General features: G+C 34.7%; 1 protein-coding gene across 1 annotated transcript in view; it reads right to left on the bottom strand.

The window, feature by feature from the left end:
• Positions 1-21,741, bottom strand: part of TMPRSS15 (transmembrane protease, serine 15) — a gene marked incomplete at its 5' end in the record, with an annotated part of 38,691 nt that extends 16,950 nt beyond the window's left edge. The window contains 12 exons of the mRNA XM_009869076.1: positions 169-301; positions 2,838-2,948; positions 5,449-5,580; positions 6,044-6,169; positions 7,443-7,532; positions 12,336-12,477; positions 13,762-13,912; positions 14,369-14,471; positions 16,042-16,191; positions 17,432-17,569; positions 19,574-19,683; positions 21,633-21,741. Of these exons, the coding sequence (XP_009867378.1) occupies positions 169-301; positions 2,838-2,948; positions 5,449-5,580; positions 6,044-6,169; positions 7,443-7,532; positions 12,336-12,477; positions 13,762-13,912; positions 14,369-14,471; positions 16,042-16,191; positions 17,432-17,569; positions 19,574-19,683; positions 21,633-21,741 (1,495 nt within the window). The remainder of the gene's footprint in view (positions 1-168; positions 302-2,837; positions 2,949-5,448; positions 5,581-6,043; positions 6,170-7,442; positions 7,533-12,335; positions 12,478-13,761; positions 13,913-14,368; positions 14,472-16,041; positions 16,192-17,431; positions 17,570-19,573; positions 19,684-21,632) is intronic.
• Positions 21,742-22,067: the final 326 nt, after the last annotated feature.

Raw genomic sequence — 22,067 nt, 5'->3', positions numbered from 1 at the left:
TGCAACACAAATTTGTTGGCACACCAAGCACTTCACTTGACACAGAAAAATACATTTGCCATTTTTTTGGATGGTAAAGACGCCAGTAACATGATGAGGAAAACATCAATGTACAAAGTCAACAAACCTGCTAAGAACTTACAATGATAATGAATATTCTTCACTCACCCTAAGCCCACCAGCTGGCAAAAACTGTCTGAGACCTGTTCATTCCAATCATCTGCACAAGCCAGGTGCCATGTCTTCCCAATCCTGGCCTGTACTAGCCCTTCGGTGCTTAGAGAACCATTAACCAATCTCACTGTAAACCAAAATCGACAGAAGCATTTTAGATAGGTGGTAAACCTGGTCCCCTTCCCCCCACCACTGCCCCAAGCAAGCGTAAATGTAATATAAACAGATTTATTATTGCCAGGAAAGAACAAAAATAAGTTTAAATACGTTACAGCGATAATAAACACAGCAACTGTAGAATGTTGTGTTCCCACAGGAAGGAAATGTTATTGCTGTCTCCTTATATATTTCTACCCCAGGAGAGTTTCATACACTGTGTTTTGCAAATGTCTCACAAACAGACAATGAACAGTACATTTCCCATCAACTCTAACCAATGGGTTTTTTTAGCCAGCATTACGTAATTTCCAGATACTGTGTGAAGCTTAAGTTACACGATGTTCAATAACACTGATTGGAAATAAAGTTAAAACCAGAGCTGACAGAAAAATTGAGTTTTCCAGTTGCTATGAGAATTTTAACTGTTTTCATTGCAGCTTTAATTAAGACATACATACACAAATAATAAAAGTTCCCTGAAAACCAATCTATCAAAATTTTTTCTAAACCAAAATCTTCAAAAATACTCCAGAGTGTAAAATTTTATGCTATTGGCATAGTGACTATGGAGGTTGGAACGTAAGGTTTAAGAAGATCAGCAGAATCCCATAAATGTCCCAGGGGCTATAGCTGAATTTCAGGCAGTTGGCAGTTCTTGCCAGTGTGAAGTAGGAAAAAATATACAACGGACTTGAAATTTACTGGCTGACAAAATATTCTTTCCACAAAAAAGGTAAAGTATACCCACTCTAATAAAAAAGAAAAAAAGTCTTTCTGATACCCAGAGTGCATGAATGAAAGAAGTGATATACAGTGATTATTAATGGTAAGCTTCAGTCATGAAAAATTATGGAATAGTCTTGTAAATCTTAGAATTTTTTGCACTGCAAAATTTCTCCAAATTACTTTTTGACACTTTTCCTCTCTTCTATTTGAACTATAATTCAATTTCCTCTCACCTCATCCAAATATCTTGTTGGTAAGGAACAAGAGAGTCACAAAGCACTCAACAACTCCTTAATTAAAATGTAATACGTATTTTAGAACTCTGCAAAGGAAGAGGTATCCTATATCTTCGCTTTGTAGACCCTGGGAAGTTTCAGAAGTTGAAGTATTTGAAAATTACAGTTTTTCTAATTCACATTGCCAGTTCTGATAAGAAATTGAAATCAGTTTCAAGAAAATGAGCAAGACATTTGGACATTGAAAAGACTCAATATAAGGATGTCCAGTTGAATATTCTTTTTATTTTAAGTCTTAGATTGATTCAGCCAATGTCTGGATTAAATGATGTTTTGGAAGCAATTCTCCCAGTCCTTTAATGTGATGTAATTTTTAATGAATTAATAGAAAATCTATGGCAGAATAAATCTTTGGGAAAATGTACATCATGTTAATATAGATGATGGTTACCTTCTTCAGATCTTCTTTAGCAATGACTAGAAAAATCCATTCAAGTCTTCTTTGCTTCTGAAGAAACTGAAGTGAATTTTATTCTATGCATTTTAAATATTTGTGGCAAAATAGCTAATTCCACTTCTGCAAAGAGCGAATCCCATTTATTTATATATGACATATGTATGAATATATATATATGCATATAAAAGATGTCAAAATCAATGAGAGCTGTCAGCACACATGCAAGGACAGATTTGATCCCTAGCAGTCCTCTTCAAAGCAAAGGAATCTTAAAAGCCCTCTTCTAACTCTTCCAGAAGTACTCTATAATAGATTGTCAGAACAGCACTTTGTCAGCAACAGCAATCCAATTTTTGTGCTATGCACAACATGATTTTAACATCAGTTTTACATTTAAGTTATTGCTCAGAGAACGCTGTTTCCATGTAACATCGAATGAAGCCATGCACCATATATCTACGTTTTGGAAAGAACCATTTCACCAGAGGACAAAGCAACAGCAGCTGTTGGTTTCTTTGTTGTAGGAACATGGGCATCCACTACGAGCAATGAGTGCTGCTTTTGCAGCTGAGACATCTCCCTCACCCTATGGCAATGCCTCCAGGAGATGGAGTCCAGGCAGTCTTGGGGGTGCCACGTCCTGCAGTTCAGCTTCGCACCCCCAAGACTATCCAAAGATTTTCATCTAGAAGTTTCTTATTCTCTACCCTACACTGCAGAATATATACTTCTGTGAAACTCAGATTAATGACAGCAAAAAAAATGATAGAATTTGGGAATATGAAATGGGTACAGAAGGAAAGCATATAATGAGTTTTCATTTAGTTTTGAGACCATTACAAGCAGCCACAGTTTAAAGCACAGAAAAGTCCCTATATTTTCCTGAAATCTTCAGCAGCATACATACACTGTCTCAGAAAGGTGACTTTGTTTGTTTGGCCCTGACAAACTCAATAAGATATTGCTGTGTAAATAGGCATGGCCTGCATACAGCTGCGATGGTTTATGTTAGCTGAGGTTCTGTGGCTGTTTTCCTGTGTAATTCCTACCAAATATGCATGCTCTTAGTATAAAGGAAACCTTACTGCACTTTGCTTCGTCAGAGCCATCTTCACACTGAAGTAGGTTGTCACAAAGGTTATCCAATGGTATGCAGTCCCCACTACCACACTGATGCTCATCAACTGAACAAGCTCCTGAAGGAAAACAGGAAAGGAAAATTCATCTGTAATTACAAGGAAGGCTGATGTTCACTGGAGATCACACAGGTCACGGAATAGAAAAATTGAATTGAGAATATGCAGAACCTTTGATTTCCTTTTCTTTCTTTTACTATCCACCTCTTTTCCAAAATAAATTTTGTTTTCAGATAAACAGAAGCTCGTGAGAATAAAATCTATGGTATTATCACAGAATTACAGAATGTTAGGGTTGAAAGGGACCTCAAAAGATCATGTAGTCCAACCCTCCCTCCCTTGTAGTTTCTGCTGTAGTTAGCATTACTCAGTTACTAGTGTTTTTCTATTACGTGCAATGAACTTTGGAGGGAAAAGTCAAACTCCAAACAAATCCTGTCAAAATTAACTACTGATTTCAAGTTTCAAATGTTCAGCACTTTCACAAAATTTTAGAGAACATAGAGCATGTCAAGTCAAACATATGAGTAAGGAGCCACTGAAAGCAAAGAATGTAATTTCAGAACCTCTATGGAAGGAAGGTAGAAAAGACAAAAATAACAGAAATGAAAAATCATTCACAAGAAGCATAAGGGAACATTCACGAAAGTAGGATCAAACAACTACAATTATCAGTTATATAACAAAAGTAGATCAGATAGAAGGTAAATATAAGTTTTGAACTTTTTCCATGGCCAAACTGTATTTTTAATGACACCATTCTATATATTTGCAGGAAACTGACAGTCAGAAACTCAAATTCTACTGAAAAATTGTTTCTTTTCTTTATTTTACCTTCCTGGACTTACTGACTGAAAAATTTAATTATCTAGAAACCTTATTTAAGGCAAGATAATTGCTTTGCTCTTGAATTTATAATATTCATATAAAATGATTCATTCAGTAGTCAGTATGGCCTGTTGTACAATATGGAAGCAAAAGAATATGGTTTATAAAAGGTCTGAACCAGATTTTCACACATTCAGTGATCATAACTAATGTCAGATTTCCCACAAAACTTAGTTTTCACTCAGCCAAGTTTTTTATTATATTGCATACTGCCAAAAATTATTTCTTTTCAAATTATGCTTCCTTTTCCAAACCTCAATATTTCATGGAAAAAATAAAATAAAAAGAAAAATCCACGTTTCTTGTAAAATTAATTTCTTTACTGACAATCCTTTTATCCTTGGGCCTGCATGCTAATGATATTAGTCACTGTCCTTTGGCTGAAAGATCATGAATAAGCATAATTCTTTTGCAAATGGAGCATTTTCAATATATTTAACTAGAACTGGCAATGGTCACTTTGAGAACTCTTCCTTGCTAAGCTTAATTTTTATTTTACAACAAAATATGATCAAAACTGTCTCAGTAAAGGTACTGAACCAGTTTAAAAAAAAAGGTATAATTTTGTCAGATTGAACAATGTAACAAGGAAGGCAGAACAGGAAGCAGCAAAGTGGTCTTATGTCCATATAAACCTACCTCTCAGTCTTGCACAGTGGGACTAAATGGACTTGATTTTACAAAGGTAAATCAGTGGCTAAGATTTTTTTTTAAAGATTAAGAAAAATAGTATTACTGTTATTTGATAAAAAGCCTGCAGCTCACTAAACATGCTGGGAGACAATTGTCTTTTATGATATTTAAAGTAAGAAAGAGGGTAGATTCTTGTTAACTTTCTGTTCATGCAAATGAATGGTACTTTGCACATCTCTGAGTATCTATTGCTTTCTCTTTTTTTTTTTTTTTCTGCTGTCAGACTTCCACAGAAGTAATATAAAGCCTCTAATTAATTCTGTCAAGATTTAGCCTAGAGGTAGTCTAAGTATTTGTCCTGGTAAACATATTGCTGTTCCATGTACTTTAGAATTTGGCTCCATTTCGCATGTTTTTGGAGGACTGACTGCTGAATTACTCATTTGAGTGACAAATCCAACTGCAGTCCCCAGCAAAACTCGGAGACTTTCTGGAAGTGGGATGGCTGGGAGCAGAATCACTGCTGTCCAAATATTTAAAATACTAGCTTTTCACAGATTCTTCACATGCTAAGGACCGAATTTTTAAAGATGGACTGTATTGCAAACATTAATCAGAATTTCATACATGTTTTTCTCTTCTAGTGAATATGATTGATAATAAATATTTTACAAATGCATTTAAACACACATTAATGACACTCTTGAATGAATCACCAACTAATATTCTTTTCTGGGGTTTATATAGGGAATGGCTTTTACTTGCCCTCTTAACATTTGAATGAGTTTTGGTCAACATATTGAGACAATTACTCACACAGTATCACACAGAGTTGCAGGTGATATAGACATTAGTCCAATTACACTATAGCAACCAAAACGTCACTTTTCATACAAGAAAACATAAAGCACAGATGGGTAACCTCTAGGCTTTTTCTCTTTAACTTTTTCATATTAAATCACCTTTCCACTTCACACCTTTTCCCAAATGTATTTGACCAGTGCTATAACTTCTTAAATGTACAAGTTCGTGTGCTTACCTAGATGGTACCCAGTAGTAAAGTTTGCAAGAAATCCCTTCTTTGTTTCACTTTTGTCTGTAAAGAGGGTTACTGTCATCTGGTTTGTTGTAGAGAAGACATCTGGCAATGGGTCTTGTCCTGTATAGACAGCTATTTTCCAGGAGAACATGAATACATTTAAGCTATGTTGTTCTTATATATTTTAAAACTTGTTGCTTTCAAAAGCAAATACTGCTACCACATGAGTACAGTTATTCTCCCAAACTTAACTGCTATCAGACTCCAATGATTGAAGCTAACCCCAGAGTTAACCTATCAGTATAGAAAAATAAGTTCCAGATAAGATATTGTGTTTCTGTTTGCCCACATACATGAGCAGTCTTATTTATTGAGAAGTTAATTTTGCTTGTATTGAATAGAAAGCTGAGTGTGTGCAAACCTTTGAGAAATGTTATGTCACATACAGTATGCTTTCTCAATTTTTCCTCCTGAGACCCAAAAATTTTAAAAAGTAGAATTAAATTAGAGAGAATTAATTTTCTTTATATTATATCCATCAGCTTTCTCCATCTGTCTGTTTACATTCATTTGAGTACCCAATGCTATTACTTGCCCAAAAGTAAGGAATTTGGTCCTCTGCCATCTCTGACTTCGACTACATCATAATTATTTTGCAGATCAAAAATCTGAAAATGAAGTTGGATGGTTTTTCCCTTTTCAGCATTTAAGTACCATACACCTGGAAAACAACGCACACACAAAAATAACCTTTGCAGTTGTTACATTTACTGTGTTAGTTTCACAGGATTTGGAGGGAAAAAGAAATCTCTGCTAAAATATTAAGAATCATCCAAGAGACTCAGAAGTCTCAATCTTATCTTTAAAAGCAACTTTTGCTGACAAGATCCAAAATTCAATTGACTCTTATTCTCTAAAACATTTCTGAAAACTGGATTTAGACTACTAAGGCATACACATACATAATTTTTTTACTATTCTTGACAACTGTGATTTTTCCTAAAGTAGCAAAACTAATTCTTTTGCAACTGTGAAAAAATGTCAAACAGTCCTGTCAGTTAAGTCTTATTTGATACTAAGATAATTTCTATAAGCAGTCACAGAAATCTGTCATTCGTTTCAAGGAAGTATTTGCTTTTGTTTAGCTTATGCTTCATTATATTTAATCTATGTAAATTATGGATCCTATGGAAATCTTGTAAAGAAAGTTAAAAAACCTAAACCCAACTGTTTTTTAAACTGTTCATAAAAGGAAATGTATTTTCTCACTAGTAGGAATCTCATGTGGGAACTTGTGAAATTAATGCCTGTAAATGAAAGCCATATCTCAAGTGAAACAGAAACACAAAATTACAACTCTTGTGATTAGCATCCCAACACAAATCTCCAGTTAAAGGTGAAGCAATAAATAATTAAAATTTCATTAAGTAACAGTTGCAAAGTTCTTATTTTTTCATCCATCACATATCACACATAGTGGAACACCTTGAAACATTTTCATTTTTGCCAGCTGTAGCTTAATCTAAATCAATTAACATCATTAGAACAATAATGTCTTCTCACTATGTTAAGAAACATTCGTCAAAGATCCCTTGCAAAATGCATACATACCTTCTTTGCACCTAGAAAAGGTTAACTATTTAACAGAAAAGACGATCATATTAACCTGAAAAATACACCGAGGTGTAATGGTTAAAGGGGAACTTTCAGCCCGTCTGTTGTTGCATTAATATATTTGATTTAATAGGCATGATGGAATTGTTTTTTTCTGAACCCAATTCCAAGGAATTATGCTTGTCTTCATCCCTTTTTAAGCAACTGGCATACGATTCCTTAGCTTCTGCTAAGTGCCATACAGACTTCAGTTAAAAGATCCCACTGTATATAGCTTATATCTTTTTTGCTTGATAACATCTGACTTGGGAAAACATATTTAGTAACTGTACTTTTATATGGCTAAACCTTTCCTGAAGACTTGAAAAAGAATGACTTACAAGAAGCTAGATTAGGGTAATTGTTTGGATAATTTTCAGAGCTGAATGTAGTGTTTGGTTCCCAAAGTTCAACTGGCCCTCCACAGTCAGCTGAAAAAGAAAACATTTCAAAACACGTCATTAACCTATTGTATTACTTTTGCAATTCATTGTAGCAAAGATAATTTGGGAAAAGTAATTTTTTGAAGAGGATATTCAAGCTAACTAACTTCATCACTGTAAGAGTTCAGTTATGATGCCATTAGTATAAAACTTCAACAACAAGCTGTGAGAAACCAACATTCCAGTAAGGACAAAGAGCACTGAGGAAACGAGGTAAGAAATTCACTGTCCTTATTAGTTATAGTGTCTAAGTCAGACCTGCTGAGACATACAATCAATGCCATAGTGTTATCTACAGCTCTAGTTCCTATACTGCAGTTTGAGAAGCACTAGTGCCCAGGTGCACAACTGTATTCGTGATAGTGCAATGAGAACTCTCCCCCAGTTGGTTAGGAGAATGACACAGCCTATCCCTCATTTGGTGATTACTGGTCTGCAAGCTGTGCACATGACAAGAGATACAAAAAAAGAGAATGTGATACAGTCAACTGTATAATTTACTAGTATATTTATTAAAAAAATCCAGAAAATGTCAAAGAAAGACAGGAAAGATCTCCTCCCTTGAGTATAATCTATTTAAGCACATAGCTTGTATGCTTGGCTTATTATCTCGTTAATCTTCTTCCAGCATGAGCAGATATCCTGAAGTATAAAGCTCATTTTGTCATCTAGCAGATAAAATTTATAACAAAAAACCCCACCCTTATACTGTTACTCTGATTTCATCAGGACCATAAAAACTTTTACAGTTAAACCTTGTAAACAGTAAAGTAGCCACTTGGATTTTCCTTGAAACAACTGTTCAAGTAAGAAAGGTACTTATCATAAACATGTATATGCACTGATATATAAAAATGACTAAGATTTATTTAAAAGCACACTCACATACACAGACATAGCTAACTGTACTTTATATATTTAATATTCTTTCAGTTTGCAGTTTAGATTGTGGATTACATCTGAAACGTCAGCTTCGTATTTTAAAACTTCACTTGATGTGAATATTATTTATATTCATTTCAGCTGAACCATCCCAGTGAACTTTGATTGTTTCCCACTTCTGTTGTTCACAATTACTTTGAATTAAAATTTATTTTTTCTTAACTTTCAGACTTTGGCTAAGCTTTAACACCCCCTTCTCCCTCCCCTCCTCCTGCTTATGGCTCAAATTTCATGTTTCAGTATCTTCAGTATTGTAGACTCTGAGCCACTTGGTTGGGGACTGCAAAATCTACAAGTCCTACTGAGGTTGCCCATTGAATCCCACTGGGAGGAAGCTTCACTAAATGCAAGAAAGATTTGAACTTTCTCATGACAGCTATCGTGAGAGAATTTCACCAAATCACTCCTGGCAAGAAAAGCCGAACTCTCTGCTGTTAGCAGTCACACGCTGACTAACAAGTATATTATGTTTCAGACTTATGGCTCACAATGAGGACCACTTTCTGTAAGTATCATTAGCAGTAAATAAAGATTGGCTTCTTTAATGGAATGTAACTGCACGAACAGACAGACAACTATAGTAAAGCTGCATGAGGAATATATGATTCTTAGCCAGTATCATCTGATGACATGAACAGAGCAAAAACAACTTTCTTAATGGCAGAACAGGGGGCAACTTATGATAAAATCTGATCTGCTATTGACTACCTGTAAGACACATTAGTAATGATCTTCCTCTTGCATGGAAAAACAAGAGAAATAATTGATTTTACTCTTGTCTGGAAAAAATATTTAAAAAGTTTTCAGAGATCTTCAAACAAAAATTTATATGGAGTTATTCATATAGCTGTCACCAACTTGAGAACCAAATAGCAATCAGCACCAACAATCTCAGTCTTTTCATTGAGCATAACAGATGACTTTCTCAACACTGTAGAAAATTATATATGACCTATTCATAAAAAAATTTCCTCTCTGCTTTGGCAAAACTTTAATTTATATTGACATATATATCTTGAATGTGGAAAATACATTGTAATTTCCACACTGTTTTCTTATGTTAAAAGACAGATTATAAATCATTATGAAGATGAAAGCAATCTTTGTTTCAGATGAAAGTGTAAACTGACAGTTGTGTGCAAAAGACAAAAGCAAATCCAGCTTCTCTATCCCATCACCAAAATTTTTTTTGACTTTTCAATAAGCTTTTATGGCACTGTGAATGATGCCAGTGCCTCTTACTGAAGCTCTAAGTCTAGCAAAAGAAATTGGCTCAGCTCAAATTCTTTCATCTCGTGTTTATAGACACGACATTTGTAGTGAAACCATTAGTGTTAGTAAGCTTACACCACATTCATCAAAGTAATTTCATATTTCTTTGAAGATGATTGATAACATTCACTTTTTTTTTCAGCAGGTTACAGGGAGCGTATACTTAGCATGCCTCAAAAGTTATGCAAACAAGTTAGTTTTTCCCCAGTGACAGCTTAGACTGTGCTTTTGGATCATATTGAAGGACAGTACAGATCCTCTCTAAGCTGTTTCATGAAGAGTTATATGCCACATGACCACTTCCTTTTTTTGAGCATCAAAATATTATCACCATGTTTTGAGTACAGATCTATAGTTTGAATGATATTTCTTCAGTGTTTTGACAACCAGCTACTATTTACGTGGTCGTTCTATCACTCTTCACTAAACTGATGCTCAGTTGTGAGGTGTGTTTAGCCACAGCACCTTGAAGATGGCTGGAGGTGGCAGACATCGGGACCTCTACACAGTATTACTTTAAAGAAAACTGCAATCAAATACCAAAACTCACTTTGGTAAATTATGATTGAAATTACTAGTGTTATTAAAATTTAATTTTGCCAACAGAGACATCTTGTTGCACTTTACCCCGCTTTGTCTCAGGATCATAGAAGGGCCTAAGCTGGAAGGGACCTTAGAGATCATTTTAATCCAGCCTCCCTGCTGCCAGGGATGTCACCTGTTGACTAGATCAGGCAACACATGGGGACGGAACAAGAATTGAACCCACGACCTTGGCATTGTTAGCGCTATGCTCAACTGACTGAGCTAACCAGCCCCCTAAAGCTGTAAAACTGAATTTTGCTCTTATATTTAGTTTTTGTTTTCTTACATGTCCTGATGCAGTAGACTGAGAGGTGATAGCTTTGATAGAATGACAATATTAGTACACAGTGCTTCAACATGAATAAAATGCTGTCTTTTCCTACTATTTTCATTTTAGACCATTTTTATTTACTATATGCTGTCAAGAGAGCAACTAGCTATGGTCTGTAAGTGACAGTAAATCTAACGGGAAGAAGTGCTGGAACATACTGGGGTTTTTTTAATGATCTGAAGCCATCTGTGAATAGGTCTTCTGTAGAAATCTCTTTTTTTCCTTCAAAAAGTTCGAGGCTCTTTCACAACAAATTACAAAGATCTATCACATATTTTAATGATTTTTTTCCACAAGCTCTATTTGTATTTGTACATTTTTGCTTTGAATGTGCACAAGCCTGGTTAACATCACATGCAATTTTTCTTCATTTTTTTTTGTATACATTTTCCAGATTTATAATGAAGTCTACAGGTATTTTTTTCATATTTTTCTCCATGAGGTTCTTCTAACTAACTCTTCGGAATGTTTTGAGGAAGCTTAAATCTCTGTGCTTTCCTCTAGAAGACTCTGCAATATGATGGGTTTGGATCAGGCTGTACAACCTGTCTGGAGAAGTGCATATGCGCTACAGGTAGCTACATTTCATGTTTCATTACCTTCTACTTGATTTGGAGAAAATATCAGAAAAGTACAAATTTCACCAGTTTCCCACTGAACCTAGGATTCAGAGGAGGTGCAAAGTAGAGAGTGAGGTGAAATGAGACGAGGCCTCATCAAGCACAAAAAAAGCCCCAGCCATTACTACTGGAGTAAGCACTTATTCACTCTTGCCTTACCATGTGGAGTAGAGTTAACAAAGGCAAAACTGGAGAAATTGGACTTAGCTTTTGACACGCTCCATAATTTATGCAAATACTGAAATACCTCATTAGACCAGGGAGCGGAAAGAGTCCTTTAACTGGGTTTTTTTTTTGTCCGCTCATTTCCTCTGAAAACAGAAGACCTGCTAACTATTCTTTCTATTTCCTTATTTATTTTTTTTTTTAAAGAAAATACTGCTTTCTTTTTCCTTGTTAATGTAATCAGATATAGTAGAAACAACAACACAGCCAAATGCATGTTGGAAATAACTCATTCCTTGTGAACTTTCTTCCAGATAATACCTCCAATTTGCATATTAGACACTTACATAGACCTTGCTCCATTCCTCAAATGTTCCAGAACTTATAGATGCATTCCCCTAAATATAGTTTTTAGTCTGCATGTATTCTCAAAGCTTGATGAATTTTTACTACCAAGACCTCCAGTGGTACTATTCTGTGACTTTGCTCATCCTCTTAATCCTCTGTTACATTGCTTATGATTTCAAAGATAGAGGTTATAATCTTCCTTCTCTTTCTTCTTCCCTCCCTTCAGTGGCTTACTAGGAGCTTTATTAATTAGAGCTTTTAGAGACAAATTCTGAACTCTTTATTTATACTCCACTCTTCAAGTTTAGGCTAATACTGTACTGACAGCTTAAGCCGTGAATCTACTGGTTCTGTTGCTATCAGTGGACTCATAGATAAGGAACCTGTTCCCTGGTATGTTGTCCTGAAGATAATTTTTTAGTGCTAAAGAGAGATTTTTATAAAACTGAAGGCTGAAAATTTTGAATCACTCCAACACATATACAGTAATGGGAAATAACAATCAACTGTAATTTAATGTTTACTTACTGGGAACTAAAGGGGCAGTAGTAGCAGGTGGAATCGCAGTTGGTTCTACGTAAATATTGTCATCACACTTTCCCTTTGTCAGCCCAATGTCATCCAAGGCAATATCACTGGCACCACGGTTTTTAAAGGCATCAAAAATAACCTGAAATTCATGAAAAAAGAAATTAGAATTTTATGATTTAATGAAACATTTTTCAGTTTCCAGTGCTGAATCATTCTGTCTAATTTCTTATATGCCCTTATTTACACTGTAATCTACACTGGTGCTACTCACAGAGGAGGACATCAGGGATGGGACAGGATTCTTTGCAAAACAAAACACTGTGTAAACTGAATCTAAGAAATATAGGAACTTCTTAATATAAATGATGAACATGATTTAAAACTATTCAATAGTTTTACTTTTTATATATAAATACATGTAATTTTCAAACACAAATTCTGTATCGATCATCTTATCAGCCCACAGTTCTCCTGATTTAATGGCATAGCTCCATGAAAAATCTAAATTTATCTCATTTGTTTGTTACTGTGTTTTAATATCCCCGTATTTAAAGTAATCCTGCTACTAAGAAATTTGTGCTGGTGAAAGATAGCTAGGTATAGCACTCTTCCCAAGATAATAAACCACAGATTTGCTGGATATCTGATGCAGCCCGGTCAGAGACACATTTACTTCCTCAGATGGCAATTGAATCTTTCTAGCAGTGCTTTTGCATCAATCAAAACTGCTTTAGCAGGACAAGCCATCCCACATACCTATAAAAAGAATTTTTTTCAGTAGAGTTACTGAAGGAATTCTCTAGCATTAGTCTTCTTTTGCTTACAGATGAGACAGGTTGGTTGGTAACCATGTGGTGCCAAATACATTTCCATCTAGCACATACTTTCACTGAGTTATCCTGTAGTTAATTAGTGAAAATATTGCATCAGATTTTGAAGTCATTTGATTTACGTCTCCTCATGGCTAAATGCTTCACATCACACTCCCTGTCAGGAGCATGAAGTCCACATTAGGCTTTACTAGGCTTTGAACCCCCTTGATTTGTGGAAAGTTCTCTTTTGTGATAACATTGATTGTCTCATGACAATGCTAAGGTTTTCTGTTTTTCACAATAATAATACTTTAAAATCCAGAGTAGAGAAGGAGGGGATGACAATTGGAATTATCAACATAGTATCATAGAATGGCCTAGGCTGGAAGGGACCTTAGAGATCATTTAATCCAACCTCCCTGTCATGGGCAGGGATGCCACCTGTTGACTAGATCAGGCAACCACTCCAGTCTTTTACATAATAACTTTTATTTGATGGCATGCATTATTAACTAGTACTAGATATTATCTTTACATCTTTATTTGACAGAAAATTTTAATATCAGTTTAGCTAAAATAAATTTTAAAGAAGAACTAGCAGTTTAATAAACCTTAAAATCAGATGTTTCATTTAAAGTTACTTGTCCATAGTTCCAGTTGTCGCCATAGTTTCCTTCTTTCTCAAAAATGATCTTTTCCAAACCATGTTCATTACTTATGCTAACTCTTAAAAGGTAAACATCAGCACCATACATGAAATACCTAGAAGAGGAAAAGCAATTTTGATATTATTTAGAACAAAGTGGAATTTCATTAGAAATTATCAATCTTTTTATTTTATAAATGATTTTATGGAATTAGGACTAGTTTGCAGAGAACATGAAAGTAAAATGAACTGTATGTTCAGATTACATCTGGAAGTTTTACTACAAGACCTAGCAAAGCTTCATAACAACAAAAAAAATCTTAATATCATTTCTATAGAGAAATTAATATTGGATGCAGGGTGAAAAAGAAAATGCATGAAAGTTAATTGCAAGAATCAAACCTATAAAGAAGTCCAAGTTTCAGGACTAGAGTTGAGACTAATCACAGGAATCCAAACAGAAGCAGGCTTATACTGCTGGCACACTGACTTGGATTAATATTATATGTAAAAGAATGATACTTGGTTTTATTCTTAAACAAAGTGTGTATTTAGGAATTCTATAAGAATACCAAAAGCTTAAACAAGATGTATCTGAAGAAACCAAAGGCAAACTCAGAATCCGGACTCTCTCTTCTCCTAATCCAAGTCCTATGGGTGTTGAAATATAAAATCCTGTAAGATAATGATTTAGATATAAATATATAATTTAAATTATATATATTATAATCTATTATTTATACTTCTACATTAGCTAGATTTTTCATGTGTGAGCTTAAAGCATCTGAAAAAATCATCTGAAATCTGAAACAGGCCTTTAATTTGTAGTGTTGACTTAGAAAGCATGCATTAAAATATTTATGTTGTCTGTATGAAAGCAGGAATAGCAATTTTCAGAGAAGGTATTCATGCAGTCAAAGTGACAGTTATCTATCTTCATCAATTCTCTGAGCATTCAGAATTAAATGTTGAGTATGTATTAGGACCTTTGCTTTCCCAGAGCAGCAAAACATAAATATATTGTCTCACTGAATGTATGTAATAGCTAGATATTAATGATGCAGCTCAAATTTTACCTAAAATGTTGGGCATTGAAATTTGAGTATTCAATATAATAGCAACATTACATAGAGAAATATTACAATGTCAGCTTAGATCTAGGACAGTAGCTAAATTAACATTTTCAAGAGAGCTAGAAATAATTGTCAAGTGTTTTCTTCAAAAAAGTACATTCTTTTATCTGATTTGTATTCTAGGAGTCAAGTGGGAAGAGAAAAGAGTATTCTGAAGATTATTTAGAAAATATGCATTTATTCAGAGAGAAGTGAATGACTTCTATCCAATAATGTGCTGAATGATATTTTTCTTTTCCAAGAATAACTTCCTTCAGAATAATTTTCTTTTTTTTTCCCAGTTATTTGTCACTGAATAAGTTTTGTATAAATCTTGCGTGGAATACATATAACCATCACAAAATACAAGTTATGCTAATTATTATTAGCTGGATTGACCAATCGACTGAGACAGAGATTGTTTGGTTTTCCTGTTGAAGCAGAAAAAACCTTTAGAATCTAACTCTGGGATAAGCATTCATGATATGCATTCACAATCTGATTCCCATCAGTAATATCTTTTTAATTAAAACCCACATCTGATATCATCTCTCTTCCAATTAAGTGTTTTGCTATAGCAGTTGCTGGAGTGTTTGTATGTTTTGCAAATGTGTTGAAAACAAGTGTGTTTTGTGTGCGATTCTAAATGGGGACACAGGTGCTTTGTGTACCCTGCAGGCCTACATTAAATCACAATTACTCTGTGGCAACCACGAAGATGTTGCCAGTAGACAGAAATGAATTAGAAGTGAATTCCCTAAAATGCAACATTTTTTTTCCTTAAGGTAAATATACAGCTATTTAATCTATAATACCCTTGCAGAATAGAAAATTTTTCTCAGATTAGGCACTTTGGCATATTAATAGCAATGAAACTTTTCAATACCTCACACTTTAATCACTTAATATATTCCTTTATTTTTTCTTTCAGTTTTGGTATATTGACAGTCGAGGGTTAGGGCACTCAAACCAGGACACAGGTGATGGCAATCAGTAGCATAAAACATTTTGTCTGGTAGCCTTGACTCATTTTTATTGCAGAATAAAATGACATCCCAATAATATCAATATAAAGAATCCACTGTAAAGTGGTATAATGTAAGCTAAATGAAGCAACTTGTATTTGATCTTACCTGATATGTTGCCAAATGTATGATCAAAATCAGGACCACTCATAAAGGGAAAGGTAGGACCTTGAACTCTCTCCCAGTCTGAATCATCATCTAAATCTTGTATCCAGTAACAAAGGCTGTCTTCAAAAGTGCAATTGATTTTCTCATAATCTGTGAATAAGTACCTCTAGTAAACAAAAATGACTGAGATGCTACGTGTTTTCTCAGAATTACATAAGAATGAGTGACAAACAATGTACATTTTAAAATATGTTTGGAAACTGGAGCCAACAGTGACTCAATTTCCTCATCCAAGCAATGCAATATAACTACACAAATAAATGTATCATTTGTACTTGCTAACAAAACACTACTGCTGAAGGTGGCCCTGCATGCTCTTGCACTCATTCATCAATCTTGTTTTTTGATCCTTCACCAGTAATGTGGTTGGGGAATGAGAGAGCACCCTTTGCATAGCTGACACTAAGGAATAACCCTGCTCTTTTCCTCTGTCTCTGCTGAGGTCTGGTTGCTGTGAGGTCTGGTGAGCTCACCACCAGAGCCGAATGCTCAGAAGATAGGTGCTATGCCTCACGAACCTGGAATGCCCCATTACTTGTCCTTCTCCTTTACTCCTTCTTTTCTTCATACATTTGCTGCAACATCCTCATCCCTTCCCATGATATTTTTGCTCTGTGTCTTTTCACTGTGCCTTGAAGTGCAGGTCAGCACCCAGCAAGGGCTGGGAACCAAACGTTCACTGGTACCCTGGAAACTTCCTGCAGCATATCCCTTCCCAGTCACATCCCTAATTCACATTCTGCTGAAAATGTTGCAGCTAAAGAAGCCTTCACTTGTTCAATTTGCATCTAAATTTTATTCTCCCTACTATTAAAGAACACCAATGCAGAGTCATATTGCTGAATTTTGTTGTCACTGTAGACTATTTCCAATGCCTATTTACTGAAGCAGCTATTTTCCTACATGTTAGGTTTACCATTTTGGACTACTACTTGTGGCAATGACTTAAGACATCAGAAACTCTGGAGAGCAGGTACTGTCAGGTGATCACACAATAATTATTAGTGTGATTCAACAGTGTTCACTAGTGAACAAACTGGCTGAGAGGAATCTGATGGAGGTATGGCCAGAGTTTTGCTTGTATTTAAACAGATTAGCTTTGTAAGGCATCACCCTACTGCTAGATACCGACCTGTAAGCCTCTGGACAGTCTTACTAAAATCAGTGATTTGAACTCTAAAATAGCAGGAAATTTCTCAAAGTGAAACTAGTTGGTGTACTGAGGCCAGAAATTACTGCTTCCCTTTTCATCTCCATTTTTTCAAGCTGAAAATATAGTTTCACCAAACTTACAGGATAACAAACACACATATACACAAAGAATACTTACTGTTTAGTTCATTTGCATTAAATGTAGTGTATGTTGCATTAAAGCCATTGTAATTTTCAGAATAATCAGATATAAACTGTGCTGTGGCCTCATGAGAAAAAACGTAAATTGTCCCAGGATTAGTCCCTGACAGAGAAGCTGAGAATAAATAAAGAATAATATAGTCAGAGAGAAAACAAACCCATGCACATTAAAATCCCCAGTGCTGTCAGAAGAAATAGCATATTAGATTTTTGAGTCTTAAAGAATGCTCTCCCTATTGCACTGTGATTCTGCCTAAAACGGTTTCAAAACCCTGAGGGAATTCAGCTGTTTGGCTGCCATGTAAGTATTCTGCATATCCCATCTTCCAAATCCATCAATATGGATATCAGCTAGTGGAGAGATGTCTCTTATGATACACATATCCAACCCTATAATCTTTATATCCATGCTTATTATGCTGTAAATGTTCTCAAAACTTACAGATATGCACTCTGAAACTCTAGAATCACGGTGTTGATTACATATTTTTGTTATATGTACTTACTCTCACAGTTTAATAATTAGGACATCACTTGCAGATACTCAAAGAGTAAGGAAACCAAAATTACACAGGAATTTCATTTTGTGAGGTATGCAAGAAGGCATATGGCACAGGAACACTTGCAACGTTCTGAGAAGTGCCTGAACAGGGTGCTGGATAATCTTATCTAGGCTCCCTTTTCCATGGAAGCTTGGACCAGAGGATCTTTCAAGGTCCCTTCTAACCTGGGTAGTTCTATGTTGCTATGGTACAATATCTGTAAATTTTGACTTTAAATTCTGAATTAATTTCACTCATATAAATGCCATATACGTGAAATGAAAGGAATGATACAAGTCATCATAAAGCAAATCTATCCAAAGCTGATGAGGCCAGGCAAGAACAGTTAGACTGGTGATGGTATTTAGCATAAAGAAAATGCTGAATCCCTCCCTGTTCTGTGATGGATTTTGCCTCTTTTCTTTCTCTTATGATTTTTTTTCCCAATTTTCTGCAGATAGACTTTGCTTTTCTGAGGAGAAGCTATTTACCTACCTATAATACTATATATGTGAAGCAGTGACAAATTATTAAGGAAAGATAATAGGCATCATCTTTCACGCTTCTAATTAAATGTGTTTTTTTCCTTTCTCCTTCTCAGGTTCTTTTACTGACTTGAGTGCAATGTCTTAATATGGAAATGTCTTGTAGCCCTTCTTTCCTCTGTGTTTGCTATTTCCAATACCTATAAATTTACCCCTGAGGCTGTAAACTTTTAAGTGATCCACTGAAGGACAGTCTTTAATATTGTCTTTATGTCTTTGTGGTATCACTGGACATCTCCACAGCAGTCCTTAAAACCATGCGAGTTAATGGTTGCTGCACAGAGTATTATTGAATCAACTTCTCATGTTTAAATTGTAATTCCAAAGATGGGTCAAATTTAAAGCGGTAATGAAAGAGTAGAGTTCCTCCATTCTTTCTTTTTTAAGTCTTTTACTATTTCTTATTCCCATTCTCTCCTTGCTTCCAAAAATAAAGACAAATAATAACGTCTTTCTGACCTATCTCTATACATATATATTCAAGTATATGCATTCCACCTCTGATGGAATTCAACTGGATAGTCTGTCTTGTGAAAAATGTACAGATTCCCAATTTTCCAGAATAGAACATAGAGAAAGAGATAGAGTATTGTTGACATTTCAAGGTCTGAGGAAAGCAATATCATACTTGTAATGAATTTCAGGGAATATCATAGTACTTCCTCCAACAGCTTCAGTTTAGATGTTTTCATTTTATGTTACTGTGTGTGATGTTACAGGATCTTCTGACAACATACTTCTAATGAAACATGAACCCTGCAAGGCTGTAATTCTTGTCAAGTTATCAAGATTGTTCAAATAAGACCTTTTAAAAAAGCATAAATTTCTTAATATATTAGGGAAGCATTTATCTGCTCATTTTGTAAGAGTAAATACATGTATCCGCATCAATTGTTTAACAGAGTAACTGTACACAACAGATGCATTCTTCCACTTTAACACATGTATGTCAATTTTTTCACTTCAAAATGTTTCTTTTACCACTTAGTTTTTATTAATTGAAAAGTAATATTAGCTGAAAAATAACCTTACCTCTTAAAATCTTGTTTTGTCCCACACCTTCAAAAATATTTAAATTGTCCGCATATTGTTGCGTGTCAAAAGAAGTGAAGTTCAGTTTAATGGATAAGCCTTGAGGCACTCTGAGAAAACAAGAGAAAAGTAAACCTCAAAACTGAAATTCATGTTCTAATAATTCCACTTTTTTTATTTTTACTGTAGTAAATTCATTGACTGCTTGAATGGTGTTAAGTTCAGAAAACATGTGAAATTACATTGATCAAGATGACATATTCGGCTAACTTCTAGTTTGTAAAATTACCAAAGGTATAGGGCATAAACTTCTTATAACAGTAAAAATACTCCTTTGCTCAACAGAGTTAAGTATATACTGCTCTTATTTTTAATAGGAGAGGAAATTACGTCTTTATTTAGGAAGGAGCTAAATATGGTGAAAAATGTAAAAGCTTTTCCTAAAGGTAATGGGGAAATCTTTCCAGACAAAGAAAGATGGATGAAAAATCATATCTTGGATGGGCAACTCTTAACATATTTTTATAGAGATAATAAAAATAACAGGACAAAATGTCTCTCATTGGTAACTGGAAACCCCAAAGTGTTCCCCTACAGAAGTTTTTTTTTTTTGAAAGAGAGTCAAAATTTGAGTACCACATTGAGTTTTTCAGGCTTTTACAGTCAGAGTTGCCGGATTTTTTTAAAGCAGATAACTGGAAAATAAATATAGAGGGTTGTTTTTGTCATTGATCAATCTGTAATTAAACAGATCTGCAGCACCTGTACTATATTATTTGCAATTGCTCATTCTTTCCATTCTTAAACCTTTGTTGGCTGCCTATCTGCTATAGATATCTACCTAACACAATGTTTTTCTTGCAGCTATAGCAGTGCTTAAAACAAAATGACCAGCTTATAATGAAATAGTACACTTGAGACATGATTATCATGCTCAAAGACTGTGACACTATGAGCTGAAGAACAAATCGTGCTTATATTCTGAAGGGTACAATCTTATGCTTTTCCTGTGACACACCTATATTTCAAAACCAGGTGCAGTCAGTAATTATGGTAACTAGTACTGCTGCAGATGAGAAGAACAAATGTACTAAACAGAAGGAAAACCGTGGCTGTCACCTGAAGTGTCAAGGTGAAGACAAAAGTCCTGAACAAACCCAAAGGCTAACACTTTCAAAGGAGCCTTGTGAAAGAGAAGTCAAAAATCCTACCTGATTTCAAAGGCATTTCCATAATCTCCTTTGAAACTCTGCTACCAAATTAATATTTCTCAGAATCAAAGAACAGCCATTATTACAAAGCCATAATAAGAATTACTGCCTTTCAAAGCAGTAACGTCTGAATTGGCAGTCATTGTAGGGACTTTTAGGAGCTTGCAACTTGCAATCATCCATTTATCACATAATATGGATATCATTTTTTTCTCCCTGGCCTGTGAAACAGGCCTAGAGTAGCAAAGTCAAATAGCTGTCTCTCCCCATAGGTTTGTATATTTGATTGAAAAAATTCCACATCTTGTGCCTAGGGCTTAAAAGGCATTTGGTGTTACTGTATCAAATGATACTCATGTGCTTTTGAAGCATATTCTTAAACGACTTAGGAGCACAGGTGCTGTTAACTCCTAGATGAAATGTGTACCCATAAATGACAAGGGAGTTCTTGAAAATTCCATCTCTTATAAGATATAACTGTTACTAAAACCATTACCTAAAGACTAGCATTTACTGTAATAGTTTGAAACAAATATCTTGCCATTACTTTATGTGATTTAGTTTGAGTTTACAAATATGTTCCTGTGCATGCGTATAATAAACAAGATTTCTCAATATCATACTTAAGATGTTTTTTAAGTAGGAAAATTATTTATGTAGTTAGGAGTTTTAGGCATGCAAGTTTTAAAAGAAAAGTTATATAAACACAAAAAAGAACATGCCGTTGCATATTTTCCATGCTGGAGTATTTGGGAATACAAACAAACGACATAAAGTTGATGTGCAGGAAACAATATCACTTCATAATCAAAAAATGTTAGGTAGAAAAATATTGGAAGATGGCTTACGCTATAATCCATTGGCAAACGATATTTGCATTATATGGTTTCGGATAATTCATAGAGTGAAAAAACCCAGAGGAATCAGTCAACATAAATTTTCCATCACAAACTGCAGCTGTAAAGATATAATGAAGAACATTTGCCAAAACGCCATTCAAAAAACAGAATCAGAGCCAAAATGAGGGCGACCTTAGATATTGGTTTACATGCATTACCATAGATATGCTTTGTAAGCAACTATGGGAAGACAAAGTAAAACACAATATCAACTTCCACTTCTAATTCCTATAGCTATTTGATCTCAAAGTACTATGCGAGAAGAAAAGCAGTACAGAGAGAATCCAAACTAGTCTAAACCAATTCAACTAGTTCATATCCAACAGTTAGATGCAACTAATCCAACTTTTTTCATTATTTTATTTTATTATTTTTTATTTTATT

Source organism: Apaloderma vittatum, unplaced genomic scaffold, assembly GCF_000703405.1.
Source record: "Apaloderma vittatum isolate BGI_N311 unplaced genomic scaffold, ASM70340v1 scaffold4235, whole genome shotgun sequence".
NCBI classification, from domain to species: Eukaryota; Metazoa; Chordata; class Aves; order Trogoniformes; family Trogonidae; genus Apaloderma; species Apaloderma vittatum.
This window is presented reverse-complemented; position numbering and strand designations above follow the sequence as displayed.